The sequence below is a fragment of the Rhincodon typus genome, chromosome 30 (assembly GCF_021869965.1).
Source record: "Rhincodon typus isolate 14 chromosome 30, sRhiTyp1.1, whole genome shotgun sequence".
Classification (NCBI taxonomy): Eukaryota; Metazoa; Chordata; class Chondrichthyes; order Orectolobiformes; family Rhincodontidae; genus Rhincodon; species Rhincodon typus.
This window is the reverse complement of record NC_063361.1, coordinates 32,255,542-32,283,109: the sequence shown is the minus strand read 5'-3', so window position 1 is coordinate 32,283,109 and position 27,568 is coordinate 32,255,542. Positions and strand designations below refer to the sequence as shown.

The 27,568-nt window shown below is 43.5% G+C and overlaps 1 protein-coding gene across 1 annotated transcript in view; it reads left to right on the top strand.

Moving 5' to 3' along the window:
- The window catches only part of LOC109916757 (protein AF-10-like), a gene marked incomplete at its 3' end in the record, with an annotated part of 148,889 nt that overhangs the window by 66,762 nt on the left and 54,559 nt on the right, over positions 1-27,568 (top strand). Inside the window, exons 8-9 of the mRNA XM_048614422.1 lie at positions 21,563-21,658; positions 24,178-24,349. Coding sequence (XP_048470379.1) covers positions 21,563-21,658; positions 24,178-24,349 — 268 coding nt within the window. The remainder of the gene's footprint in view (positions 1-21,562; positions 21,659-24,177; positions 24,350-27,568) is intronic.

Sequence of the window (27,568 nt, the reverse complement as noted above, 5' to 3'; positions counted from 1 at the left end):
GTGTTCATCCAGCTCTACACCTTGTTATCACAGATTCTCCAGAATCTGCAGTTCCTACTATCTCATGGCATTAGCTTCCCTCACTTTAAATAAAGGAGTGCATCAAAACAGCACAGAGAGACTCCCAGCCCGCAGGTGAAGTCTTGCAACTCCCCTGCAACCTATCCCATTCATCTCTATCACTCCTTCAGCATGTTTCTGTGAAGTTGTGATGGTTATTGAGGTAAATAATTTTCTTGGTGTGTCTCGTGTGTTAACCTGCTGTAGGGTTTTATGGCTTTCTCTTATGGTTCTGGAGTTTGGGGTTGGAGTTTATGGCTTATATATTTTTTTAAATAAACAACTGACTTAACATCCCTGTTGCAGCCAGAGAGCGATTCATGAGAATGAGCGTGAAAGATAGATAGCTGTTACTGTAGAGGTGCAGGTTTGCATACGCTTGGCAGCTAATGGGGCTAGGATTCTACAGATCACACCATTTAGATAACACTAGTTAACAGTTAGTTACTTTGCTGTAGGTGGTGGAATTAATAAGTGCATCTGAAACAATCTAATAACAATGAGATTTTCAGTATAAAACTGGTGCCCATTTTCTGAGACCCTGCATAGCAATGAGGGCGAAAGCTGCGTTTATTCTGTTGAAGTGAAACAGAAAATGCTGGACAAACTCAGCTGGTCAGTCAGCATCTGTGGAGATAGAAACGGGGTTAATGTTTTGGGTTGACAATCTTGTCCTCATTTCAACCTGTTTTCCTTTCTTCATATTCAATGCTGGTCCAGAGTCTAATGATGACAGTGAAACCATTGTCGATTGTTGAAAAAACCCATCTGGTCGCAATGTCCTTTAGGGAAGGAAACTGCCATCCTTACCTGGTCTGGCCTACATGTGACCCCAGACCCACAGCAATGTGGTTGACTCTTAACTGCCCTCTGGGCAATTAGGGATGGACAATAAATGCTGCTTAGCCAGTGATGCCCTCATCCCGTGAATGAATAAAGGGGAAAAAAGGTATATTGTCCCATTTGACTGTTCATCCACAGAAGCTGTCACAACAAGTCTGATCTTGTTCTAACCTGAAGGCCCACATCAAGAACTGTCAGTGGCGATTGTGATCTGTTTGGTGGATACTGACCCATGGTGGATTCTCAGTGTTGTAAATGTTGGCTCAAAATTAATAGAAGGTCACGTGTCTAAGATAATGATTGACAAATCCAAAAGAGAATTGTGGAGAAATTTTCTTTACCCAAAGAATGGTTAGAACCACTTGGAGTGGTTGAGTGAATGCATTTAAGAGGAACATGATATGGAAAAAAGACTGAAGTTTATGCTGATAGGATGGGAGGAGGTTTATAAAGAATGGTTTAATTGAATGGAATTGTGCCGTAAATTGTACATAATCCTAATACTGGCATGTTTTAAAATAAAATATTTGCATTTATAAAGCACCATTCATGAACAAGGAATATCTGAAACTGTTTTACAGCTGATGTCGAATCACTGTTGTAATTTGGGGAAATTGGCAGCCAATCCGTGACCAGAAGTGTGCAGTTTTGGGCCCCATATCTCAGGAAGGATATACTGGCCCTGGAGCGGGTTCAGAGGAGGTTCATGAGAATGGTCCCATGAGTGAAAAGCTTAACATATGAGGAACGTTTGAGGACTCTGGGACTGTACTCATTGGAGTTTAGAAGGATGAGGGGGGGATCTAATTGAAAGTTGCAGAATACTGAATGGCCTGGACAGAGTGGATGTTGTGAAGATGTTTTCATTTGTACAGGAGACTAGGACCTGAGGGCACAGCCTTAGAGTAAAGGGAAGACCTTTTAGAACGGAGATAAGGAGAAACTTCTTCAGCCAGGGAGTGGTGAATCTATGGAATTTACTTCCACAGAAGGCTATGGAGGCCAGGTCATTGAGTATATTTAAGACTGAGATAGATAGGTTCTTGATTATCAAGGGGATCAAGGGTTATGGGGAGCTGGCGGGAAAATTGGGTTGAGGAAAATAGTGGAGCAGACTCAGTGGGCCGAATGGCTCATATATCTTATGGTCTTACAGTCTAAGTTCCCACAAACAGCAATATGATGACCAGATGCTCTGCTTTTAGTTGGGGGGAATCACTAGTGAGAATACTCCTACTCCTCTTCAAAGTAGTACTATGGGATCAGCTCTGCCCAACTGAGAGGGCAAAGAAAGCTTTGGTTTAATTTCTCACCTCTAACCCTGCAGCACTCACTCAGTACTGTGCTGAAGTGTCAACCATTTATGTGCCATTAAATCTTCAAGTTAGGCTTGGACCTACAACTGACTCCAAGGCAAGAGTGCTGCTATCCACTGAGCCAAAGCTGTAACTGACTCCGTGAGGAGGTTATTGCATCAACAGCAGCTATTAGCCTCGTCTGTTTATTTGACATCCAAGTTGGTTGTTGTGAATTAACGAAGGTCAGCAACGCATCTCTCTTTGTTACGCAGATGTTATGACTGAAGCTGGAGAAGGGCACTGTTGCTGTATTCCGTAGGTCGCAATGTAAAATCAAAATACTTTTTCCAGTTACCAAGATGACCAATTAAATAACTTATCTATTTCCAGTTTTAATCAAAACGCTCTGTCAACCAGGCTTTTAAATAAGCACAACAATAGATTTATTATCAAACCAAAGCTTGTATAATAAAGATGTAATAATTGGTCGACATACATATTCATAATATAGAAGTATAACTACCTATCTGTACAAAACTCATCAAAACACACACACTTACTGTCTCTCTGTTTCATTTCCCCTCGCTCCATCTCGCTTGCCCTTGCGCTCTCACTTGCCCTCCCACCCCCCCCCCCGCCCCCCTTCGACTCCCCCTCCTGCTCTTGCTTGCCCCCCCACCCCAGCTCTCCCTCTTCTTCCTAACCATACACCCCCTCGCCAGTTGGCTTGCTGGGAAAAAAAACTTTGATCAGTGGTTTATTCTTAAAAGGTGTTCCTGAGTCGTGTTGCTCTGATGTTCTGGGACAAGTCTGGATCCAGTCACTAATCACAAATGATTGCCTCTGAAGTCCAGTTGACACCCTCGTTTGAGAATGACAAGATCTTGAAATTCCTTCAATCAGTCTTACGAAAGAACAATTTAGGCCCACCCTGAACTGATGGACAAGGTTTTCTTTCTAGAAGTCAGATATCTCAGCTGAGCAGCTTGTTCATAGTGAGCTTTCCTCCAACTTAGCTTGTCCTTAGCAGGTTTTTCTCCAACTTAACCATTTAAACCAAGAACCTCTCCAAGGTAGTCACTGTTCAAAACAAGCAGTAATCACCAGTCATGCGATTTCTAGGAAGTTTTGTTTTCAAAAAAAATTGCCAATATTCACAATGAACTTTCAACAACTCTTTCAAATAAACCATTTCCAGTTTGCCCATGAAACCAGAAATAAATTCCTTTTTCCATAATTCTTTAATGCTCGAGTCTCCAAGCAATATAAAATGTCTTTGCAACACAGAGAATGATAGATTTACCTAAATAATACAATAAGCATTTGGGTGACTTTTTGGATTGTGAACTGTTTAGGAGAAAGTGAGTAAAACTGAGATGAGGCAAAATCTTTTCTCTCAAAGGGTCACAAGTCTTTGGAAAGCTTTTCCTCAAAAGGCGGTGGAATCAGAGCCGGAATACTTCTTAAGGCTGAGGTAGATAACTCCTTGCCGAACGAGAGTTTCTAGTTAATGGTAGGCAAGAAAGTGGAATTGAGGTCACAACAACATCGGCAGTGTTCTTATTAAATGGCAAAGCAGGGTCTGAGTAGCCTGCTCCTCGAAGTTTGTATGTTTGTGAGATAAAGTTTTGAGAAAGTAACTGGCTGAAATGAGAGTCCACGTAGAAAATCACTTGAGGGTGTCTGGCACTTTCCTAATTCTGTTACGTTGTGAAGTTGGTGTAGAGGCTTCCATTTTGATCTCTTGTTGGCAATGTGGGTAGATTTTATGGCTGATTTACAACATTGTTGACTGAGGCTCTTTGCATCTCATGACATAATCGACTGAATTTATTATGACAACTGACATTTGGTTGCAAGGTAAGAACGATGCCCTGGAGGGGGAGGGAAAAGATCCCAGTCAGAGTTTCTGATCATTATCCACTCCAGTTTTCATGACATCCTCCCTAGAGTTGAACAGTATGAGGTTTGACTCTCGTCTGTGCTCTAGCCAACAGTCGGGATGAATCCTCAGATCCAAAGTCCCAACTGTTCTCCTGACTGGTGCTTATACACTGAGAGCTCTCTCCTTGACAGTCTATTCGACGCCTAGGAGTATCTGACCCAGTTCTTGTGGCTTTGACTTAAGCGGTGTCCAAGAGATGGAGCAGGGCTAATCCTAGGAGGACTGACTAGGAGTATTGAGTTCCCCCTTATCAGGGATACCATTTAGAAGAAACTTGTTGGGTTAGAGAAAGTTTGGATATGATAATCATGTGGGAGAGACCAGCACAGCAGAATGGAAGGCTCTGGATTGTGAAGGCCAAATTTAGAACAGGTGGCATGAGGTGTTTCTTCTGTGGTGCTCAGCAGCTGGACTGGGTTATCAGGGAGGTTGGTTAAAGGCAGGACATGGGACTCTTTCAAGGAAACCAAGTTGGGGGCAAGGAGTTTAGCACTCTGTCTGGAAGAATGAGGACTTTTTTTTGCCTGAATCTAAATGATCTAGGGTTGAACATGTGTCTTTTGTTGCTCCAGGCCAGGCTTCTCTAGCTGGGGTCTCTCTAATGTCCAGTGAGTGTACGTCTGTCTGTGTGTCATGCACACATTGTATCCTGAGCAGCTTGCCTGTGCTGAGCTGATGGATTTGGCCACCTGGTGGGGTTGTGCCAATGGCCTCCCGCTCCAAGCTGTGCTTACAAAGTACCTCTCTCTTTCCCAGCTCCTTTTCTCACTTTATGCTGCGTTGGGATCAAATTCAAGTCTGGAGCAGTAAACCTTGTATAAACAGTAGCAAAGATGGTTCTACTTTCACTGTAGCCATTGTATAACCTTGTCTCTATAACCTCTTCTAGCCTTAAGTCAGTATGAGATCCCTGATTTCCATGGCTGCATCATTCACACTGCCTCAGTATCAAGCTCTGGAACTTTCCTTTCTACCTCTCTGCCCCAGTTTAAGATGTTCCTTTATAACCTACCTCTGACAGCTGTGCTGATAAGTTCCTATTTTGCTTGGTGTCACATTTTTTTGTTTCAAAATGTTCTTGTAAAATGTACTTTGTTAATTGGATCATAGATTCATACAGCATAGAAACATGCTCTTTGGCCCATCATGTCTATCCTGTCCAACAAACACCAAACTACACTGAGATAGTAAGAGCTGTAGATGCTGGAGTCAGAGATAACACAGTGTGGAGCTGGAGGAACACAGCAGGCCAGGCAGCATCGGAGGAGCAAGAAAATTGACGTTTCGGGTCGGGACCCTTCTTTTGAGCGCCCTCCCCCCACCCTATTTCTGAAGAAGGGTCCCAACCCAAAACGTCAACTTTCTTGCTCCTCTGATACTGCCTGGCCTGCTGTGTTCCTCCAGCTCCACACCAAACTACACTAATCTTATTTGCCTGAACTTTGTCCATAGCCGACTATGCCCTGACATTTTAAGAGTGTTGCAAGTCTGTCACTAACACTGATCCTGTTCAGTAGCCCAACAGACATTTGGAAACCTGATTTCACTGGTTCAATTTCACATAATTAGCTCCACCAGCAAAATAAAAATGAGAATTTCCAGCAGTTGGTTGAGCTTTGAAGTCCCTCTCCCTACCTCTGACATCATTGCAGCACTGCTGCCTCACACCACCAGCGTCCTGCATTCAATTCCAGTCTTGGATGACTGTGTATGAAGTTTGCACATTCTCCGTGTGTCTGTGTGGGTTTCCTGTGGGTGCTCGGGTTTTCCCCCACAGTCCAAAGCTGAGCAGGCTAGGTGGATTGGGCAATTTAGCATGGCCATAGTGTGCGGGGGTGTGCAAGCTAGGTGGATTAACCATGTGAATTGTGGGCTTATGGGGTTAGGTTGTGGGGCTGGGGTTGGGACTGGATCTGGGTGGGATGCTGTTTGGAGGGTCAGTGCAGAGCTGATGGGCGAATGGCCTCTTTCCACACTGTTGGGATTCTGTGATTCTCGTACTGTAGTGCAAGGTATCTGAATGTGTATTTTGAGTTGCTGGAAGTCGCAGGGACTAAAGTTGTGAGGCATCAATGTCTGCTATCGTTCTCACTGCCTGCACTGTATTCAGCTGCAAAAACGAAAAAATGGGACTGAACATGTTTGAAGTGGGGGGGTGGCGGGGGTGAAGGGCAAGGTGAAGGTGGTGCTTTGAGCACTACAGTACATCTGTAAGGGCCATGGTCCAATAGCTTATCAACGCCTCCAGCTTTCAGCAGTAAACAGCTACACTTGGTCGACTGTTGTATTTAGGTGGCCTCTCGTACTGAGCGTGATCAGCAAGCCTGTTGCTTCTGTTATCGTGCATTTGTGCAGTTCTGTGGGTGATCCCAGCCTCTGCAACTTAAAGACGGTAGAAGCTGTGCAGACCCAAGGTAGCAAGGACAATTCTTACACCCTTCAGTGCCACATAAAAGAGCAATGAGGAGCCTTTTGGCTAAGATCGAGTGTCATTTCCAAGTTGCAAGTCATCAGAGGATTTTGTGACCAGCGTTGGATCGTGATTGGACGTTGGAGAATCATCAGTGGAGCTGAGCTGCTATTGGTAGATCGAAGACCACTGTTGGAGATCTTCGTGCTGACATTAAATGGCAGTCCATGCAGTTATGTGATGAGATGGCCTGATAACACCGGGTTGGGACAGTGTTCCCAGTTCCTAGCTCTCTCAGCCCTGGGACAGTGCAGCAGTTCACCCCAACCACTTTGATGCAGGAGCTTACCCAGTGACTGAGCCATGAGAGAACATTGATTGGGCTCTTGGCCAATTTGATAACTTTAATTTTTTTTTAAATGGGTTTGAAAATATAAATGCCAGTATAAATGTGTGTAGTCTAAAAGCCACTACACAATGTGTCTCCACGTTGGTCCTACTTGCACTTTGTTATTGGCCTTGGCTGTTTACCTGACACAGAATGTATGTTGTGAACACTAAGTCGATTATAATCATACTGAGTGGACTTGCTGTATGAGGGAAATTGAATTTAATGGCAAACACTGTAATATTCAAGTGGAAATGTTGAGTAACATCTTTATAAATTTTATGAATAAATTGTATTTTAGGCTGTTAAATTTATGCTGTTCAGCCTTGAAAGGAGATCCCTTGGAGGAACAATATTGAGACACGTAGCACATCTAACCCAGTGAGATTAACCTGCTGATCTGTCTTTGGAAAACACTGGGGTGATGGAATAAAAGGGTCCACACTAAGTTTAGGATGAGTGGCAGATAACATTTCTTCATATAGGTGAAAATATACATATGGATTGGTGTTGGGAGATGGCACAACAAGGGGGCATCTTCTTAAAGTTGGAGTTAGGCCCCATTAGTGGTGATGCCTAGAAGTAATTTGTCATGGAAATCTGGAACTTCTACCCCTGAAAGGCTCAGATCATTGGAAAACCTCAAATTGATTTCATTGTGCTTTTCAGAGTTACAGAGCCAAGGTAGGTGGAATGAATTAAGATGCAGATTAACCATGATCTAATTGGATGGCAGAACAGGATCGAGGAGTTGAACGGCCGACTCCATTCAAAGTGGTATATAAATATGGGTTGTTGCTGAAAGTGACTTATTGTTGAGCTGGGGAGGATAGCAGGGTTCATAAGGGTGTTCTCTGTTCCCAAAAGTGGGGAGGCCAGGTGGTTTATAGTGGGTGGGCAGCAGATGTCCTCTGATTGTATTGAGGGGTCTCGTGCATCCGGGTCAACATTCGGGTACTGATTTAATGACTGTTGTGCTTTTTCAGTTTGTGGCTATATATTCTCAGTTGGTCCTGACATGGAGCACCCTGTGTTGCTCTAATCCATTTACACTGTGTACGCATTTGCAGGGGCGTTTGATATGAAAGAATGCATGATTAACTCAGACACAGCTTCCCACATCTGCTGACATGTGCAGGATTCAAGAAACCTTGGCGTAGAGCCAGCTAACAAGAAGGGAGGGGAGGTGTGTCACAACATATCGAAACAGGTTAATTAAAATTATGTACAAGGAGAATGGGGGCAGGTGTTGAGTTGTATGCATTAAGTTAGTAAATACCCGAACTTAGTGTTCCATGGGTGTCTGCTTGATGCCACCTGAGAAATTTTGTTTTCTTTCAGCAATAGTGACTGTGAGAACCCATGCATTGGGACTTTGCATAATTAGTTAATGCCTTGAGCTGTCATCTGTAGCTCAGTGAGTCCCATGGCTTTTGGATTCCAAACGTACTCCAGAGACATGAGCACTCCTTGTACACATACTGAAGGAGTGTTCCTGTGTTAAATCTTAAATGAGGTCCCAGCTGTAGGCATCGAGGTTTTTTTTGTGGTTTCACAGACTGCCATCTCATTCCAAATTCTTAAAGAATAACCATTGAAAGGATGAGCTGAAAACTTTCAAAATGTGCAAGAGCACTTTGCAAAAATCTGAGACGGTCTTTTTCTTAAATTCATTTGTGGGATGTGGGTGTTGCTGGATGGACCAGCATTTCTTGCCCATCCCTAGTTGCCCTTGAGAAGGTGTTGCTGAGCTGCCTTCTTGAACCGCTGCAGTCCTCCTGCTGTGGGTTGAGCCACAATGCCATTGGCGAGAGAATTCCAGGATTTTGACTCGGCGACAGTGAAAGATCAGTGATATATTTCCAAGTCATGATGTGAGTGGTTTGGAGGGGAACTTGAAGGTGGCAGTGTTCCCACATATCTGCTGCCCTTGTCCTTCTAAGTGGAAGTGGTTGTGGGTTTGGAAAGTGCTGTCTGAGGATCTTTGGTGAATTTCTGCAGTGCATCTTGTAGATGGTACACATTTCTGCTACTGAGCAGCAGTGGTGGAGAGAGTGGATGTTTGTGGATGCAGTGCCAGTCAAGTGGACTGCTTTGTCCTGGATGGTGACAAGCTTCTTGAGTGTAGTTGGAACTGCATTCATCCAGGCAACTGAGCAGTATACCATCCCACTCCTGACTTGTGCCTTGTAGATGGTGGACAGGCTTTCGGGAGTCACAATATGAGATACTCATCGCAGAATTTCTAGCCTCTGACCTACTGTTGTAGCCACTGCATTTGTGTGGTGAATCCAGTTGAGTTTCTGGTCGATGATAATTCCTAGGATGTTGATAGTGGGAGATTCAGTGATTGTAACACGATTCAATGTCAAGGATGGTGGTTAGATTGTCTGTCTTTTATTGGTGATGGTCATTGCCTGGCATTTGTATGGTGCAACTGTTATTTGCCTCTTGTCTGCTCAAGCCTGGATATCGTCCAGATCTTGTTGCATTTGGACACGGACTGCTTCAGTGTCTGATGAGTTGCGAATGGTGCTGAATATTGTGCAATCATCAGCAAACATCCCCACTTCTGACCTTATGATGGAGGAAAGGTCATTGATGAAGCAGCTGAAGATGGTTGGGCCTAGGACACTACCCTGAGGAACTCCTGCAGAGATGTCCTGGAGCTGAGATGACTGACCTCCAACAACTACAACCATCCTCCTATGTGTCAGGTAATGACTCCAACCACCGAAGAGTTTGCCCCCGATATGAATTGATTCCAGTTTTGCCAGGGCTCCTTGATGCCACACTCGGTCGAATGCAGCCTTGATGTCAAGGCCTGTCACTCTCCCCTCACCTCTGGAATTCAGCTCTTTTGTCCGTGTTTGAATCAAGGCTGTAATGAGGTCAGGAGCTGAGTGGCCCTGGCAGAACCCAAACTGGGCATCACTGAGCAGGTCATTGCTGAGCAGGTGCTGCTCGATAGCGCTGTTGATGACACCTTCTGTCACTTTACTGATGATTGAGAGTAGACTGATGGGGCTGTAATTGGCCAGGTTGGATTTGTCCTGCTTTTGATGTCCAAAACATACTTGGGCAATTTTCCACATTGTCGGGTGGATGCGAGTGTTGAAACTGAACTGGAACAGCTTGGCTAGGGAAGTGGCAAGTTCTGGAGCACAACTATTCAGTATTATTGCCGAAATGTTGTCAGGGCCCGTAGCCTTTGCAGCATCCAGTGCCTCTAACCATTTCTTGATAGCATATGGAGTGAATTGGATTGGCTGAAGACTGGTATCGGTAATGCCAGAGACCACTGGATGAGGCCTAGGTGGATCATCCACTCGGCAATACTGGCTGAAGATTGATTCAAAAGCTTCAGCCTTATCTTTTGCACTGATGTGCTGGGCTCTTCCATCATTGAGGATGGGGATATTTGTGGAACCGCCTTCTCCAGTCTGGCAGTAGAATTTGTTACACAGAGTAATGTACAGCAGCCGTCTGAACCATTTTTTTTAAAAAAAAATCAGTGGTTTTAAATTCATTATGATGTAAAACCAGCATAACAAGTTCAACTGCTTTAGGCGAGTAGTCACCCTTATGAGCCCTCCCCCTTTCTACAGTAACTGACATTTAGCAACAACCAGTATTTAAATACCACCTTGAAAGGACTAGAAACATCCCAAGGCACCTCAAGGGGTGTTACTAGACAAATGCTAAACATTGGTTAGATGTACATTTTAAGGAGAAGAGTCGGTGAGGTTTAGGAAGGAAATTCCCAAACTCCGGGCTGTAGTACCATTTTTCTGTGCAATCTAACTATCACTTGTTGCTACTCTGTAAGCTGGAACCTTGCACCCGCAGCTAGTCGAATCCTGAATTAACTTCAAGAGGCAGAATCTGTTGTGTAAGACAGTGGTTCTGAAAGCGTTAATGTTCATGCTACATTGGCTGCACTAATTCTACTGATGTTTCTGTTTCTGTGGTTGGAAACCAGAAGTTCTGTTGTAGCTTTTGGAGGGGACAGATATGTGCATCCTAACGTCCTACTCTTTATGCCTGAAATGTGTTTATTGCTGTCTTCTGTAGATGCTCCGTATTGGTGTATCCTTACCAACTTTTGTTTTGTAAAAATATGTTTTTCATAAATAAGTGCACTTATTATAAGTGCACAGTTCAAGTTGGATATTACAATAAAATAAAGTACAACTTTTCTCATTTGAGCATCGCACTTGTATAGGGAATTGCTAAACAAGAATTTATCTATTTCAGATTTAAAATTCACAACTGATTCAGCATCCACATCCATTTGTGGAAGAGTGTTCCAAACATCTACCACCCTTTGTGTGTAGAAACAAAAAAGATGTGCTTCCTAACATGTCTCCTGAACGGTCTGGCCCTAATTCTCAGACTATGGCCCATAGTGCTACAATCACCAACCAGTGGAAATCTTTATTTACTGTGTCTTTTCCTGTTAACATCTTGAAAGGTATTGATCAGCTTGCACTTTAACCTGTAAATTATGGAGAAAACAGGCCTAATTTGTATAACCTCTCATCGTAACAGCCGCTGAAGTCCAGGTATCATTCTTGTAAACCTATGTTGTACTCCCTCCAAGGCCAATGTATCCTTCTTAAGGTGTGTCCTTGTCAGTTGCGCATCCAGAGGAATTTACAGATTCCAGCCCCACAGTCTACTAGGGCTGTGTAGCCTTCAATATTGACCCTTTTCCCCACAAACCCTTTCCAGTAGTGACTCCATACTTAACTGCATCCGTCAGCATGGAGTGCTGGATTTTAGAATGCACCAGTCTTCAACTCATGGTTGAGGAGTCACTCTTTGGGCTGGAAGATTAACGAGTTTCAGGCAAAGCAAAGAGCATCTTTGACCAGATTGATGGTCCTATAAGTGCGGTTGATGTTTGTCTCAGTGTGTCCCCCTGGGACAAGCCCATAGATTACAGACTCCTGCATCATGGAGAGATAGTAAGAACTGCAGATGCTGGAGTCAGCGATAATGCAGTGTGGAGCTGGAGGAGCACAGCAGGCCAGGCAGCATCAGAGGAGCAGGAAAGTTGACGTTAAGAATGGTCCTAACCAGAAACATCAACTTTCCTGCTCCTCTGATGCTGCCTGGCCTGCTGTGTTCCTCCAGCTCCACACTGTGTTATCGCCTGCATCATGGAGCTGATCGAGATTAACTTTAACAAAAACCATTGCTTCTCTCTCCTGAACTTCTTTGCAAAGCTACATACCAGAAGAAAGTGTCCCATAACTGTGTCCATCTGAACACGTGGATAGTAACTTTGTTGATGATCTCAGCTCCACTTGTATCTTCTTTGGTCCAACATTAATTTTTTGGCTGGTTTCCCTCCTATGGAATATTACTATAATTGGATGTCACCTTGGGGTCAGATGATTGTTTTGAGTATGGCTGTGAGATGATGAATGACTACGGTACTGAGGGAAAACTGTTCTCTCTGAGGTGCTCTCCAAGATGGTGGATAGGAAATCCAACACTCAGTTGTGATCAAGCTAACTGATCTAAGTTGGTGTTGATGGGAATATGGAGTTAACAACATGTCGATTGACCTCTGTGTCTAAGATTCCTTGGGAGAGGAAGACCTGCCATGTTTTCATAGAATCACAGAGGCTATCCAGCCCATCAAGTCTCACCAACCCCCCAAACAGTATTCCACCCAAATCCACCCCCCACCCCATCCAATCCCTGTAACTCCATATTTCCCACAGCTAGTCCACCCAGCTTACACATCCCTGGACACGACGGGGCAGTTTAACCCGACCAATCCGCCTAACCTGCCCATCTTTAGACAGTGGGAGGAAACCATAGCGCCCAGCAGAAACCCACTCAGACACGCGGAGAATATGCAAACGAATCGAACCTGGGTCCCTGGTGCTGTGAGGCAGCAGTGTTAACCACTGTGTCAGTCCCATTCGTAATTGGTAGGGTAGCGACTCCAGCAGCTGAGAGATTCCAGGGACAGTGCTGCTTTTATGTTTACATCAGAGGACAGACACTAGATGTGTCATTTTGGATTTGGTACTGCAGTTTCAAATGGAAACTGAACATACAGCGTTCAGACTCCCAAATGTGAGTGCTACCTACTGAACCACAGCTAGCAGTCAATACTCGCTGTCAGGAGGAATGAGTAAATGGTTAATGAGTATTCAAATATGTTTGAAACTCAAATGAGAGTGCTGTTTTAATTATAATAATTTATGTGCAAGTTTTTTAAGGAATTTCGCAGATAGATACCGATAACCTATTACAGATATTCAGTCATCTCCTTAAATAGCTGTCCACACGATCAGGTCAGTTGTTGGCTTGTCTTCATTAAGCTCTCAATGCCTTTGTCAGGAATCAAACTGGAACCACAGCAGAAATTTTGGAGAATCTGTGAATTTGACTTCACATGAGGCTACGCGTTTCAAACAAAAAGTAGTTGAAACGTGGCACTGTCTACAACGAGTAGGCTTTATGAGAGCGTGAGGGAGGAAGGTATAAATAGTTAAGTTGACGGAGTGAGATGAGTAGGGTTGGGAGAAGGCTCCAGTGGAATACGAGCTGAATTTTGGGGCTGAATGGTCTATTTTCTATAAAAACCGAAATGCGGATGCTCTCAATCAGAAACAGGGAGGGTCACCGGACCTGAAATGTTAACTCTGATTTCTCTTCACAGATGCTGCGAGACCCACTGAGCTTTTCCAGCAACTTCTGTTTTTGGGCCTATTTCAGTAGAGCCCACTGAATCGGTACCTCCTTTCAGTTTCTTTTCTTCCTGCCTGTTGTGCTTGGACTTGGGTCTTCTTCACATGTTTCCTAATATCTTTCTTAACATTGTGGTATTATCACCTTCAACCATCTGGGTATTACTGGTAATTACAAACGTCACAATTACCACTTCCCTAAAGCTTCTCAATAACTCAGCACATTGTTAAACACCCAGTCTTTGTAATTGTGTGACTGCCTTTGAAGTTTGTGGTTACCAAAGGTTTTCTTTCTTGTTCTTGCTCTTTGGCAAGTGTTTTGTGATTCTCAGGAAAGGGATGGGGGAATAGTTTTGTAACATTAAGCGGGTTGGAAACAACGTCACTCTGTTTTTATTAGTGCACCCCAATGGACAATATGTCTGCCCTCCTCGCCAAAGATAGCGGTCCCTCTCTTTTTCCGGCCTTTTTTGTGTAAGGTTGCTGAGTACGTCTTATGCAGGTGAACACGCGCATGGACAGGTAACTGATAAGCCAGCCAGCTGATCTATGTTACGGGGCAACCCCCCCCACTAAAGAACAACCCCAGAGGGACATGTAGTATCTAGCCTAGAGCGTCAGCCACAATTTTCGTGCTGATCTCCTGGAATGGAAATTGGACCTACAACGCCCTGACTCCATGCACTACCCATTGAACCATGGTTGCCAAGATAGACCGTGAGCCTGGGTTTTCTTTAGGTCCTGTATGGGATGTGGACTTTGCTGTCAAGGCCAGACCTGCGTCTCTATCACTAATTACTCTTACTGGGCAATCTTGGAAGGCAGTTAAGTTCCAACCAGATTGTTAGTGGAGTATGTGTAGGCCAGACCAGGTAGGGACAGAAGAATGCCTTGAAAAGGCCAAAGTTCAAAGTTTTGCTGTTGGAGACAAGTTGTTTGTGTTATTACTCCATCCCTGGGAGATCATTCAAAGTAATGTTCACTTGAACTTGTCAAATCAAAGAGAAACTCAAAGTAGTCCTGTCAAGTTCACGTTAAACAGTTATAATGGTAGCAAGGATAGTTGGGAGAAAAGTATATTTATGACAGTGACAGAAATAAGGAGTGGAATAAAAAATTCAAAACAATTGGAGAATGAATAGAAACTGAAAATTGAAAAGCTGATCCTCCAGCAATCAGACTGGATAATGTGGCAGTGCTTAATGTATTAGCATGATAACTTATCTTAAGAAAATATCAAAGTCACTTACAAAATCTATTATAGACTCATAAATCAAATGGCTGTTCGTGATGTTGATGTAGGAGATGTTTTAGCTGTAGAAGAACATCTTCGTGAATTCAATCCAGAGAAATGTTCTCGAGTGAGGGCCCAGCTAATGTTCATGATGGACATTGGCATGATTGAATAGAGGTAAAGTAGATGTAACTCACTAATGGTGATGCTGCTGAAATGAGAGAGGTTGCAAAGATTCTGTATTGATTATCACAAAATCAACATGATGGCAAATACGGACACACATCCTATTTCAGGTTTGGAGGACTGTCTTGAAAGAATTGGACGCACACAATTCATCACCAAAACTAACTTGGGAAGATTAGAACTTAGGAACAGGAGTAGGCCATTTATCCTATCCAGTCTGCCCTGCCATTCAATACGATCATGTTGTTTGAAAGGTTCAGTCCCTTTTACTTAACTTGCAGTTCCTGTAACCGTGTACACCTTTTGGTAATCAGAAATCTGCCAAGCTCTACCTTTAAACATTCTTAAAGACTGAGCAGCCACACTACCAGAAGGATGTGGATGCTTCGGAGAGGGAACAGAAAAGGTTTACCAGGATGTTGCCTGTGTTTGGGAGATTTTAGCTATGAAGAAGGGCTGGATGGTCTGGATTTGTTTTCACTGGAATGCAGGAGGTTGAGCAGTGACGTGATAGAAGTTTATAAGATTGTGAATGGCATGGATAGAATGGAAAGTACGAGGCTTTTTCACAAGGTGGAGGAGTCAATTAAAAGGGGACATCAGTTCAGGGTTGGTGGGGTGGGGGGCACACTTTGAAAGAGATGTGCAAGGCAAGTTTTTCTCACAAAGGGTAGTGAGTACCTGGAACATGGCCAGAGGAGGTGGTGGAAGCAGACACAATCGTAGCATTCAAGAAGCACCTGGACAAATACATGAATAGAAACGGAATAGAGGGATACAGATCCTGCAAGTGAGAACAGTTTTAGTATGGAAGGGCAAAATGTATCGGAGCACGCTTGGAGGGCTGAAGGGCCTGTTCCTGTGCCGTATTGTTCTTTGTTTAGCTGCCTTTTGTGAGAGGATCAGCCCACAGCTCTGTCTAAGCACAAGCTAGTCTAAACCCATTACTACTGTCTCCCTATGGGTGAAGAGTAGATAGTGGAAGTAACAAGTGAGCCTGAGTTAGGTATTTAGCTGTACTTTATGGGATCATTGGCTTCTGTTGGCGTTTGTTGTGTCCTTTGGTGACATCAGCAATTCTGTAATTGAGTAGCCCCAATAAGCCCGAAGAATCGCGTGTCATTAATTGGCTGTGGTGGAAACTTTGTTTGAGATTGCTATCTGCTATTGCATGTTGAACTTGGCAAACATCACTCAACGATCACATGCTCTCTCCATTCTGTTTACAAAAAGTCGAACATTTTCACTGCACACTCTGTATAATTTGATACTTGGTGTTTCACATTTTTCAGCTTTTTCAGCGCGTGCGGAGTATACAACACATGAAGTGGGTCAACCCATTTTCTTGGTTGCGAGGAAGCACATTTCAGAAAAGTTTTTAATACAAAACTATCTGCGCAGGCTATTGTATATGCAATCCTGATAGGATTGCTGCACTGTGTGTCACTGACTTCAAGTAAAATTTGAATAGATTTAAGTCAATCACCCAGCTTTCACTAGGCATATGGTGAAAATTTGGTGTCAGATGTCGCTCAGTGGCTAGCATCCTCTCCTCCGTGTCAGAAAATCTTCAATTCAAGCCCCACACCAGAATCCTCCATGGCACTCCCAGTGTATCTATTGACTGCACTGCACTGATAGTCAGACATTATATTGTGACAATGCATTATCTTCCCTCTTGGGTGGAGGTGAGCAATCCCATAATATTATTTAAAATTAGCAACCCCTGGCAGTTTTTCCTGGTGACCTACCAATATTTCTTCCCCATCTCACAATGCTAAAATAAATTATTTGGTCATGTATCACATTGTAGCTCATGGGAGTTTGCTGTGAGCAAATTGGCAGCCATGTTCCATCTTGTACATGAAAGGCGCCATTTAAATGCAAGTCTTACTTTTTCAATCTCTGCAACATTGCGGGGAGGAGCCAAGATTCGGTGTTTGTCTTGTGGTTTGTGGGGGGTGGTCTGGCAGGGGACAGAGTTTGGGTTTGGGCTGTCTGGTGGGAAGTTCTGAGATTAGTGTCTTCCTGCTGGGATGAAGGTCGATTTCAGTTTGGACTTTTTTTTCTAATAGAAAGATCTATCACTGCAGCCATTTGGGACTTTGTGCAGTGGCAGAGAATGTGCAGTGCTGTTGTCACCAGCATTCACCAAAGAACTGGAAGGAATCTTAGAGCTGCGGGCTACATTAGAGACACTTCTCATATGCACTCATAACATTAGCTTGCCTGTTTTCAGTTTAATTGATGACCAGTAGGCAGCTAATTTGCAGAAATTGCCACGCTATGTTTATAAAATACCACTACCTTTTTGCCAAATATGCAGCAATTAAAACAACTGGACTTTGTTTGAGCTCTCATTTGCCAAGAATACCAGGGAGTTGCAAGCAACAAATTCCAGTTGAATGATTTGTGTGCTGTTTGGCTGCAATGTGGGTCATTTGAAGAATGAGGTGTTAAGAAAGCTTGATGAGATCAGGTAACTTCAGACTAATGAATGCATAGGAATAAGTAGAATTAAGAGAAAGAAAAATTTGCATTTATAGAGCATCACTGGACAACTCAAAGCATTTTACAGCCAATGAAGTACTTTGAGAAGTGCAGTCACTGTCGGATAATATATAATGTTTTTGGTAAGGTTCGACAAGAGGGACCATTCCCGTGCTGTTGTTCAAAATAGTGGCATGTGAATTTTTAGAGCTACCTGCGAGAGGATTCTCTGTTTAATATCTCAAGGGATGACAGCATCTATGGCAGTGCAGCACTCCCTCGGTGCTGTATTGGAGTAACAACCTTGATATTTGAGCTCATGCTTTAGAGCGGGATTTGAGCCCACAATCTTCTGACTCTCACAAGCAAATATTCTTCCTACTGAGCCACAGGTTTATAGTTAACAGCACCTAAGTGGATTGTTCAGCCGAGCTGGTCTACACTGTTGCCTATGCTGCATATCAGCCTGTTCCCACCCCTCACCACCTTAACCTGTAAACCTATTCTGTTTGTCCTTTTCTCCCTAATATACTTAGCTTGCTTCCCTTTAAATTCATCTGTAACACTAACCTCAAAATCCATTTTCCAGTGAGTTCTCTGTTCTAACCTCTCTCTGAGTAAAGAATTTCCTAAAGTACTCTACTACTAGGGTTTTCCTCACCTCGTGTCTTGGTCGATTGTAGATTCATTGATAGATATTGATTACAGTGATGAGTCAATAACACCATTATCTTGCTCTGTGGTGGAAGGAGAAGGATTATTTTTGCACAATTCACATGATCCTCTGAAATCTTAATGTAGAAGTGCTCACTAAATGTAGCCATTAACGTGAGAAAATCAATAATTATTATCTAAGTGAGCTTCCAAGGGGTTTATCTCCAGACGGTTTCAGCTCTGTTTATTGCCCTGAATTTCTACGCTTCCCCCCACAGTTATGGCTGACTTTTATTCCTGCGTATGTTTGTGATTCTGTCAGCTTGCACCAAGAAGCAGCCTTTCTTCAAAGATTTGCTGACAGCTAGAAGGCTATTTGACTGAGGATGGCTTCACAACTGACCAGGCCGCTGTCCTGACGCACCCAGATAGGGCTCATTGGAATGGTGAGCAGGGGTGGAAAATCAGGTTGATTTTCCAACTGGAGGAGGAGCATAGAAATTCAGGGCAATAAACAGAGTTGAAACCATCTGGAGATAAACCCCTTGGAAGCTCGCTTAGATAATAATTATTGATTTTTTTTTCATGTTAATGGCTACATTTACTGAGCACTTCTACATTAAGATTTCAGAGGATCATGTAAATTGTGCAAAGGTTGACTTTCCACCTCCCCCTTGCTCTTGCACTGAAGCTCAGCGAATGATCTCTGGCTTGCCTTAATTTTTCCTAAAAAAAAAAGCCCGAAGTCATGAGATACTTCCGCTTTCTTTCCCTGCCCGGCTAATGTATTTTTTTATTAGATTATAGGATGTGGGTATCGCTGGCTGGGCCAGCACTTATTGCTTATCCCTAATTGCCCTTGAACTGAGTGCCTTGCTGGGCCATTTCAGAGGACAGTTCAGAGTCAACCACGTTTCTGAGACTCTAGAGTCACACGGGCCAGACCAGGTAAGGATAACAGATTGCCTTCCATGAAGGTACTTGTCCTTGAGAAGGTGGGGATGAGCTGCCACCTTGAACCGCTGCGGTCCACCTGGTGTAGGTAGACCCACAATGCCCTTAGGGAGTGATTTCCAGGATTTTGACCCAGCGGAAGTGAAGGACGGCTAATGTATTTCCAAGTCAGGAGGATGATGACTTGAAGGGGAACTTGCAGATGGTGGTGTTCCATGTATCTGCTGTCCTTGTCCTTCTAGATGGAAGTAGTTGTGGGTTTGGAAGGTGTTGTCTCATGAGCCATAGTACATTTCTGAAGTGCACCTTGTAGGTAGTATACATTGCTGCTACTGAGCATTAGTGGTGGAAGGAGTGAATATCTGTAGATATGATGTTAGTGAAGTGGGTTAATTTGTCCTGGATAGTGTCAAGCTTATTGAGTGTTGTTGGAGCTACACGCATTCAGGCAAGAGGAGTGGTTTCCAACACACTCCTGACTTATGCCTTGTGGATGGCGGACAGGCTTTGGGGAGTCAGGAGGTGAGTTATTTGTGCAGGATTCCTAGACTTTACCTGCTTTTGAGGCCTCTGTAATGAAATAACTAATCTGATTCAGTTTCTGGTCAATAGGTTGTTGATATTGGGGATTCAGTGATGGTAATGCTATTGAATATCAAGGGACAGTGGTTAGATTCTCTTGTTGGAGATGATCATCACCTGGCATTTGTGTGACATGAATGTCAGTTATCACTTGGCATCGTAAAACTGAATATTGTCCAGGTTTTGCTGCACTTTGACATTGACTGCGTCAGTATCTGAGGAGTCATGAATAGCGCTGAATTGTGCAATCATCAATGACATCCCTCTTCTGACCCTATGGTGGAGGAAAGGGCATTGAGGGAGCAGTTGAACTCCTGCAGGAGATGTTCTGGAGCTGAAATGACTGATCTCCAAAAACCAAAACCATCTTTCTTTGAGCTGTGTTTGACTCTATCCAGTGGAGACTCCTACTGATTCCAGTTTTGCTTGGGCTTCTTGATGCTATGCTCAGTCAAATGTGGCATTGATGTTCATCAGTGGACCAGATGGACATTTCCAAAAGTCAACAATAGTTACATAGCTGTCATTAAACTAGCTTTTAGATTCAAGGTATTTATTGAATTCATTTGAATTTTGAATCCCAGTATTTGCCATGGTTATTTTTCCCCTGTATTTTGACACTATTTGGACCAAAGTGTGTTTTTGCAGCATTTACCCAGATGAGAGAGAAACAAAATTGGAGCCTAAATTTTCAGCACCAAATGGGACCATTGCCATCCTAAATCCAACTCCTGTCTGGTCCTGCTCTCCCATAATGAAGCTTTCCACCCTTTTAACAATTCAAAAGGAAAATACGGCACAGGCTGGAGAATAAAATAAAAACAGAATGCTGGAGAAACTAAGCAGGTTTGGCAGCATCTGTGGAGAGAAGATCGGGTTGAAGCCTTCAAGTTCTTTGACTCTTCTTCCGAACTGAGGATGACCATTTTAAACTCAAGTGGCCACGGGACTGGGAGCTAAATCAGTTCCGAAGAAGAGCTTCAAGATTGGACTGTTTTCAAGATGATTCTTATGACCTACCTCTCTCGCTGGTACTTGTCGTGCATCTTTATGTGGGGCTTGGTGTTGAGGGCACCATAGCTGAACCCAATCCAGTTCTGCGCCCCAACTTCATTGCTCAGACATTTTCCAGAAGGTCAATGGCTCAGTATTAGTAGTGGGAACTTGGGCTGTTTACCCATTTCTTTTCTTTCTCTTTCCCTTTCCAACTACAGAGGCCTTCTCTAGCCTGCTTACTGCTATACTTACGCATATCAATGTAGGTATGCAGGGAGGTGATGGCCTAATGATGTTATTGCTAGACTATTAATCCAAAGACCCAGGTAATATTCTGGGAACCTGGGTTTGAATCCCGCCATGGTGAAACTTGAATTAAATATAAATCTGGAATTGAGTTTAATGTTGACTGGAAAAGCCCATCTGGTTCACTAATCCCCTTTAGGGAATGAAACTGTCATCCTTACCTGGTCTGCATTCCATGTGACTCCAGACCCACCGTAATGTAGTTGACTATTAACTGCCCTCTGGGCAATAAATGCTGACCTAGATAAGTGATGCCCACGTCCTGTAAATGAATCAAAACCAAATCAACTAATCCAGCAGAGTTCAGATGATGAACACTGGGGAAATGGTGATATCTGTATACTCCCTAAATCATCAAAAGGGGATGGAATAAAAACCATTCATTTAATTAGAAGTACAATACCCTGTGGAATGCCTTGGAGAGTTCTGCTGTGTTAAAGGTGGTGTGTCAATGTAAGCTTTCAGAAGTGAATCTCACGCTTTCTTTATTTCTTATTTTGCAGAGTCGGAAGGACAGGGAGAGGCCGAAGCAGAAACTCAAGAAACCTACAGAATCATTGAACAGCACCGTTAGCACGGTTACTGTAACAGCAGAAAAGGTGAGTGTGGATACAAGTTACAAAGCAAGCAAACCCCTGGCCCTTGTGGTCTAATGCACACCCAGATGATGACATGCAGTTTGGTGATCATCAGCGCGTTTTCTCCGTTTACCTTCCTTTCAATTTTTTTTTTGATCATACACCTGATCTGTTAACAACTGAGGACCTGTCAAACAGCAGTTCCAGTGTTGCATTGTAGTATGACTGAAATTTCCGTATTTGCAGAGGCCATTTGGCCTACAATGCTTATGTTGGCTCTGGTTCCCCATCGAATTTTCCTGTTTTACTGTACTCCTTTCTCATGGCCTTTTGCCCACATATATTAGCATTCTCCTACATGTTTATCTAATTCAGGGTAAATATTGTGACTGCCTTTTCCTTTTGTGATAACAAATTCCATACGTTAAAGTGTTCCTTCTAATTTTATTGTTAAAGTTCACTCCCACTGGCATCTGCTGGTGTCTTTGTGTCCCAGTGTGCTGTTGTGCAGGTGCCCCAGCATGCTGCTTCTCAACTTTGTAGTTATTTTGCTTTTCACATGTGAAAATGTGCATCCCCTTAAGCTGTCCCTAATTTTTAGTTTTGGAAGAGCTGGAGGAGATTTTTGGGGTTAAATATACAGAAACAGTAGCCAGGTTGTAATTCCATAGACATTGGCCCATCCAATACACAGAGCGAAATCGGTAAGCTTTTGAGCTCTGCTCTGACAAGGGGGCCACTGCTTAAAACTGTCCTTCAGGGTTATATGGAAATCTGTTGCAGTGAGAATGTCTTCATGCTGTTTGTCCAATAACGTCCAATAGAGTATGTTAAATATTGTACTTTGTATTGGAGAGTGTCGTAATGGCACTTAGACAGTGCTTCCTGCAGACATTACCTGCTGAAATATGTACACAGGATGCAGTTTAATATGAACATTGGTGCTGGAAGATTTGCACCACCTGAGGTGCTACTGAGCCACAGAGACCAGGTAGCAAAAACTTGAAACCTTACTTTGTTCTGGGTTAGCTGTAGTTTAGTTGGTGCTCTATGCTAAGATGTCTGGGGGCTGCTTTGATCAAGGTTTTCATCTAAAGGTATTGTTTGTTGGAGATCTCTTCGGGCGGCTCAGTCACTGTGGCAACATGACCTTTTTTTTAACCAACATGGTATAGTCTGGAGCTGTGCATGGTGATGGTAGAGACTCCAGCTTTCTTCCCGTCACATTGCTGACCTGGAGTCTCTCCCGCTCTCACCAATTTCCATTGGCTTGTATTGAAAGGATTTGCAGATTGATGAGCTAATGTTTCAAATACACCATCCTTGGCCATCAATTCTGCACTGGGACATGGAGTCACCAGAGGTTGAGGTTCAGAGGTAGGGAGTCCACCCACTGTGCCACAAGGCCTTGCCTTTGCTGAGGGATTGATAGACACCAATAATTTCACTTCCAGTTTGGAGTTCAGAAGATATATCTAAGCTCATTGAGTGGTTAGAATTTGGAATATTCAATGTTTTTAAGAGGAACATAGACAAATACATGAAGGAGAAAGGAATAGAAGGTATTGCTGATGAGGTTAGGTGAAAGTAGCTGGGAGGGCGTCATGGAGGGCTTGGACTGAGTGGCTTGTGTCTGAGCTGTTCACATAATGTAGGCAATTACAGTTACTCAAAATAGGCAGAAGTGTTGATTTGTCAGATTAGAAATCGATGGGATAAACTCATTAGAATTTGCCCCTGCAGCAGGGAGATGAGGGCACATCTCTGTTGTGCAAACTCTCTGACTTGCTTGCTCTGCTATCTGCTTGGCCCACAATCAGACAACACACCCCTGCCCCTTTTGTGTTCCAGTATCTGAAAGATGGGAACAGGTTAATGGTAGCTTTCAAGAAGGAATTGGACATATACCTGAAGGGGATATATTTGATGACTTGTATACAGGAAAGAGCAGAGAAGCTGGGAACACTTGTGAAGAACTACCACAAACACAGTGGGCCAAATGGCCTCTTTGTGTGTTGGATGATTCTGTGCAAAATTGATGCAGAAGTAAAGCACACAGATCTCCACAAAAAAAAACAATCATGGTCGCATAGTGGAGTGTGTATTTTTAAAGTGGTCCTTTGCGGAATAGTTCATTTACAGCACTCTCCTGCAACAGCTTTCTCTCATCAGATACCTACCTGTTTGACATGTGATGCTTTAATCTTGCTGGCGTAAATCAAAACTTCCTTATTTAAACTTTTTGTTGAATTTTTCCCCTGGAATTTAAAAGTGCCCTGGTGCCTTGCACATCTGTTTTGTTTCATGATTCCAGCTGTTTCTCTGCCCTGCAGGCCAATTCTCCGATTTAAATTCTTTTCTTTTCTTAAAAAAAAAACTAATGAGAAGTTTCTGCGCTGTTGTTTCTTCCCCTTTTGTTTTATCTAACTAATAACTATCAGACTTGCACGACTGCTGGCAGCAACAGCAGCATCTATATGTCAGGGAACTTGAGAGATTTGGATCAACCCACAGCTCCCTTTACCAATAAACATTTCCAGGGAGCATCTGCGCCGCACGTGAGTGGGAAGGAGACGACAGAGGTCGCCAGGTCAGAGGTCAAAGGGAAGAAGGCTCCTAGTCATGGCTCCAGCCAAAGGGGACGGAAAGCAGGCGTCGGGAAGAGCCTGGCCAGTGTTTCCACTGTGTCAACAGCAAGTCCATTTCAGCAAGGTACGTTGGGTTTCATTCATTTGTGGGATGTGAGTGTCACTGGCGTAGCCAACGTTTATTGATCTTGAGAAGGCGGAGCTGTTTGCTTGAACCTCTGCAGTCCATGAGGAGTAGGTGCACCCACAATGTTGGTCAAGGAAGACTTCCTGGATTTTTGAGCCAGTCTGCCGAGGGGAGTGTGGGGAAAGAGGAGAGGGCTGGGGTGGGAGTGCTAATTGGAACTCGAGAAGGCAAGCCTCTACATGGACCAAACCAGCAAACAATGCGCTTACCTGAGCCAAACGAAATCAACAGCCCTCTGGTTCTTATTTCAAGTGTGGGACCTTTTATTGAGAAGCTCATTCTCAGTATGTGGGATACCAAGACCAGGGTTTATTCCCCATCAGAGTTGTTCTGATTGCAGTCATAGGCAACGTGCAACTCGTGTGACATGTTGGGCCACTTTTGAGGATAACTGACACAAAATGTAATTTTTAACGTCTCAAACATCAAAGAGTTGGTGTGTTTCTTGGAATTGCATGTGGTTCTATTAAAGACAGCAGGTTTGTGAACCAAGTTGAGTTTCTACAATAATCCGACAGCGTCACCAGCCATTGTACCACTGAATGATTTTATTTCCAGCTTCCTTGCTTTTTTTCTTTATTCATTCACGGGATGAGGGCGTCACTGGCTAGGTAGCGTTTATTGCCCATCCCTAATTGCCCAGAGGGCAGTTCAGAGTCAACCACGTTACTGTGGGTCTGGAGTCACATGTAGACCAGGTGAGGATGGCAGTTTCCTTCCTTAAGGGACATTAGTGAACCAGATGGGTTTTTCCGACAAACGACAATGGATTTACGGTCATCATTAGATTCTTAATTCCAGATTTTTATTGAATTCAAATTCCACCATCTGCCGTGGCAGGATTTGAACCTGGGTCCCCAGAATTTTATCTGGGTATCTGGATTAACAGTCCAGCAATTAATACCACTGGGCCATCGCCTCCCCTGACTAAACTAAACTAAAATTCTCAAGCCATCAAAACTCAAGTTCTCCAAATTGTTGGGCCAGACCTCTTGCTTGTTCCAGTAACATAATGACGACATTGATTAACTGATCTCTGTGAGAATATTCTTGTGGTATTGAATGTGGTGCCCCAGCGTTCACTGGGGTTGGGGAGCAAGGGAGGGAATATCCGCCTGTGTGCTATCACCTTATCACGGTCCAGCTACCAGGGCACCAAGAGAAGTCCGTACCGGACCCCAGCCGTAATGAGTCTCAAATTGGGATAGCTTGTTACCACACACTATTGCATGGAGGCTTCACCCGTTGGTTTGGCTACAGGGAGATATAATTAATGCTCAGCAGGCCTGAGAGAGACCAGAGGAAGAAAGGGAAATGACATGAAATTGTGGGCATTGAGATTGATGATGTGTAAGGGTTGAGAGTGATGCAGGAGCAACCTATAAAATAGATGGAAATTTGTAACATCAATAGCAACAGTCTGCACTTGCATTGCACCTTTTAATGATGTTATCAAACCCAACCTGACATCAAATCACACAGTGAGAAATCAGGGCAGATGATCAAAAACCTGGTCAAAGGAGTAGGTTTTAATGAATGTCTTAAAGGAGAGGAGAGAGAGAGCTTCAGGGGCAGAGAGGTTTGGGAGGGAATTCTGGAGCTTAGCACCCAAACGGCTAAATATAGAGCGACCGATGGTATCACAGTTAAAGTCAAGAATTTGCAAGAAGAGAATTGAAATCCGATTATCTGCAAGGGTTGTGAGACTGGAGGAGATTGCAGCAATGTGGAGGGCGAGGTCATGGAAGCATCTGAAAACGTGGGTGAGAATTTTAAAATTGAGGCAGGTAAGTCAACAAACACAGGGCTGATATGTGAGCTGGGCTTGGGTTTGCGGTAGCACATTGGTGGAGGATAGAAGGTTGGCCAAGAGATTGTCCGTATAGTCAAGTCTAGAAGTAACAAGGATGAGGGTATCAGACGCAGATGAGCTGAGGAATGGGCAGCCAGGCAACAACATGGAGGTGGAAGTGGTCAGTGCTGATTGCGGTGTGAACATGGCTGGAAACTCCACAGTAGTGGCATAGCTGGTAGGGTTTCAAAAGCTGCTGCTTGTTTTGTTTTGATAACCAGTGGCCAGGGTCATAAGACCATAAGAAATAGAAACAGGACTCAGCTGTTTGACCCCTTGAACCTGCTCCGCTTTTCAATAGGATCATGGCTGATCATATGGAGAAGGTGGGGAAATCATTGTTGTGCTTTAACCACATTATTTGGTTGGTAGTTGAAGGGGTTAATATTTCAGCCTATAGTACTGCTAGACTGCATATATGTTATTAAACAGTAATCTGATTTGTGGGTTAGACAAAAAACTTCCATCTATTGGTGGCAATCCCAAGTTATCTATGTCTGATATTATGTCCCTCAGATTGTCCATTACTGACCAGGAAGTTTCAGGAGTTGGTTAGCAGATGATTCCTAGATTCTGTTTTATTGATGGTACAATAACCAATTGAGATGGTCTATAGAAAACTGATTTAACAGTATAGTCTGCAAAAGATGGTGAATGGATATCAAGCTCTCCATTTCCAATTCCAAATCGCCAGTTAACATAAAACAGTAGGCCCAGCTGTACATGATCTGATCATCTGGGCTTCATTTCAGAGTTAACATACGAATTGGGAACAGAAGTAGGCCTTCCGGCCTCTCGAGACTGCTCTGCCATTCCGTAAGATTGTGGCTGATCTGTTTATGTTTTGTATTTTATGTTCCCACCGAAGTTTGAATCCCCTGCATGATACTAGTCTGAGTCTGCTTTAAAAATATTCAGTGAACCCCTTCTCCTCCACCTTCTGAGGCAGAATTTTCCAAAGTCGCACAGCCTTCTTGAGAGAACAAAATTTCTCCTCATTTCTGTCTGAAAAGGTTGAGCCATAATCTTAAACAGCAAGCCCTAGTTCTGGACTCCCCCTCAAGAGGAAATATCCTTTCTATGTCTGCTTCTCAGGACTGTTCAGGATCTTGTACACTTCAATTAAATCACCCCTCAATCTTCTAAACTCCAGTAGAAACAAGCCTAGGATGGCCAATCTATTCTCATAAGACAACCTGCTCATTCTAATCTAATAAACCTCCTCTGAACCACCTGTAGTTCATTTCAATCCTTCCTTAAGTAAGAAGGTCAAAACTGGACACAGTTTTCACAATAACAAGGTT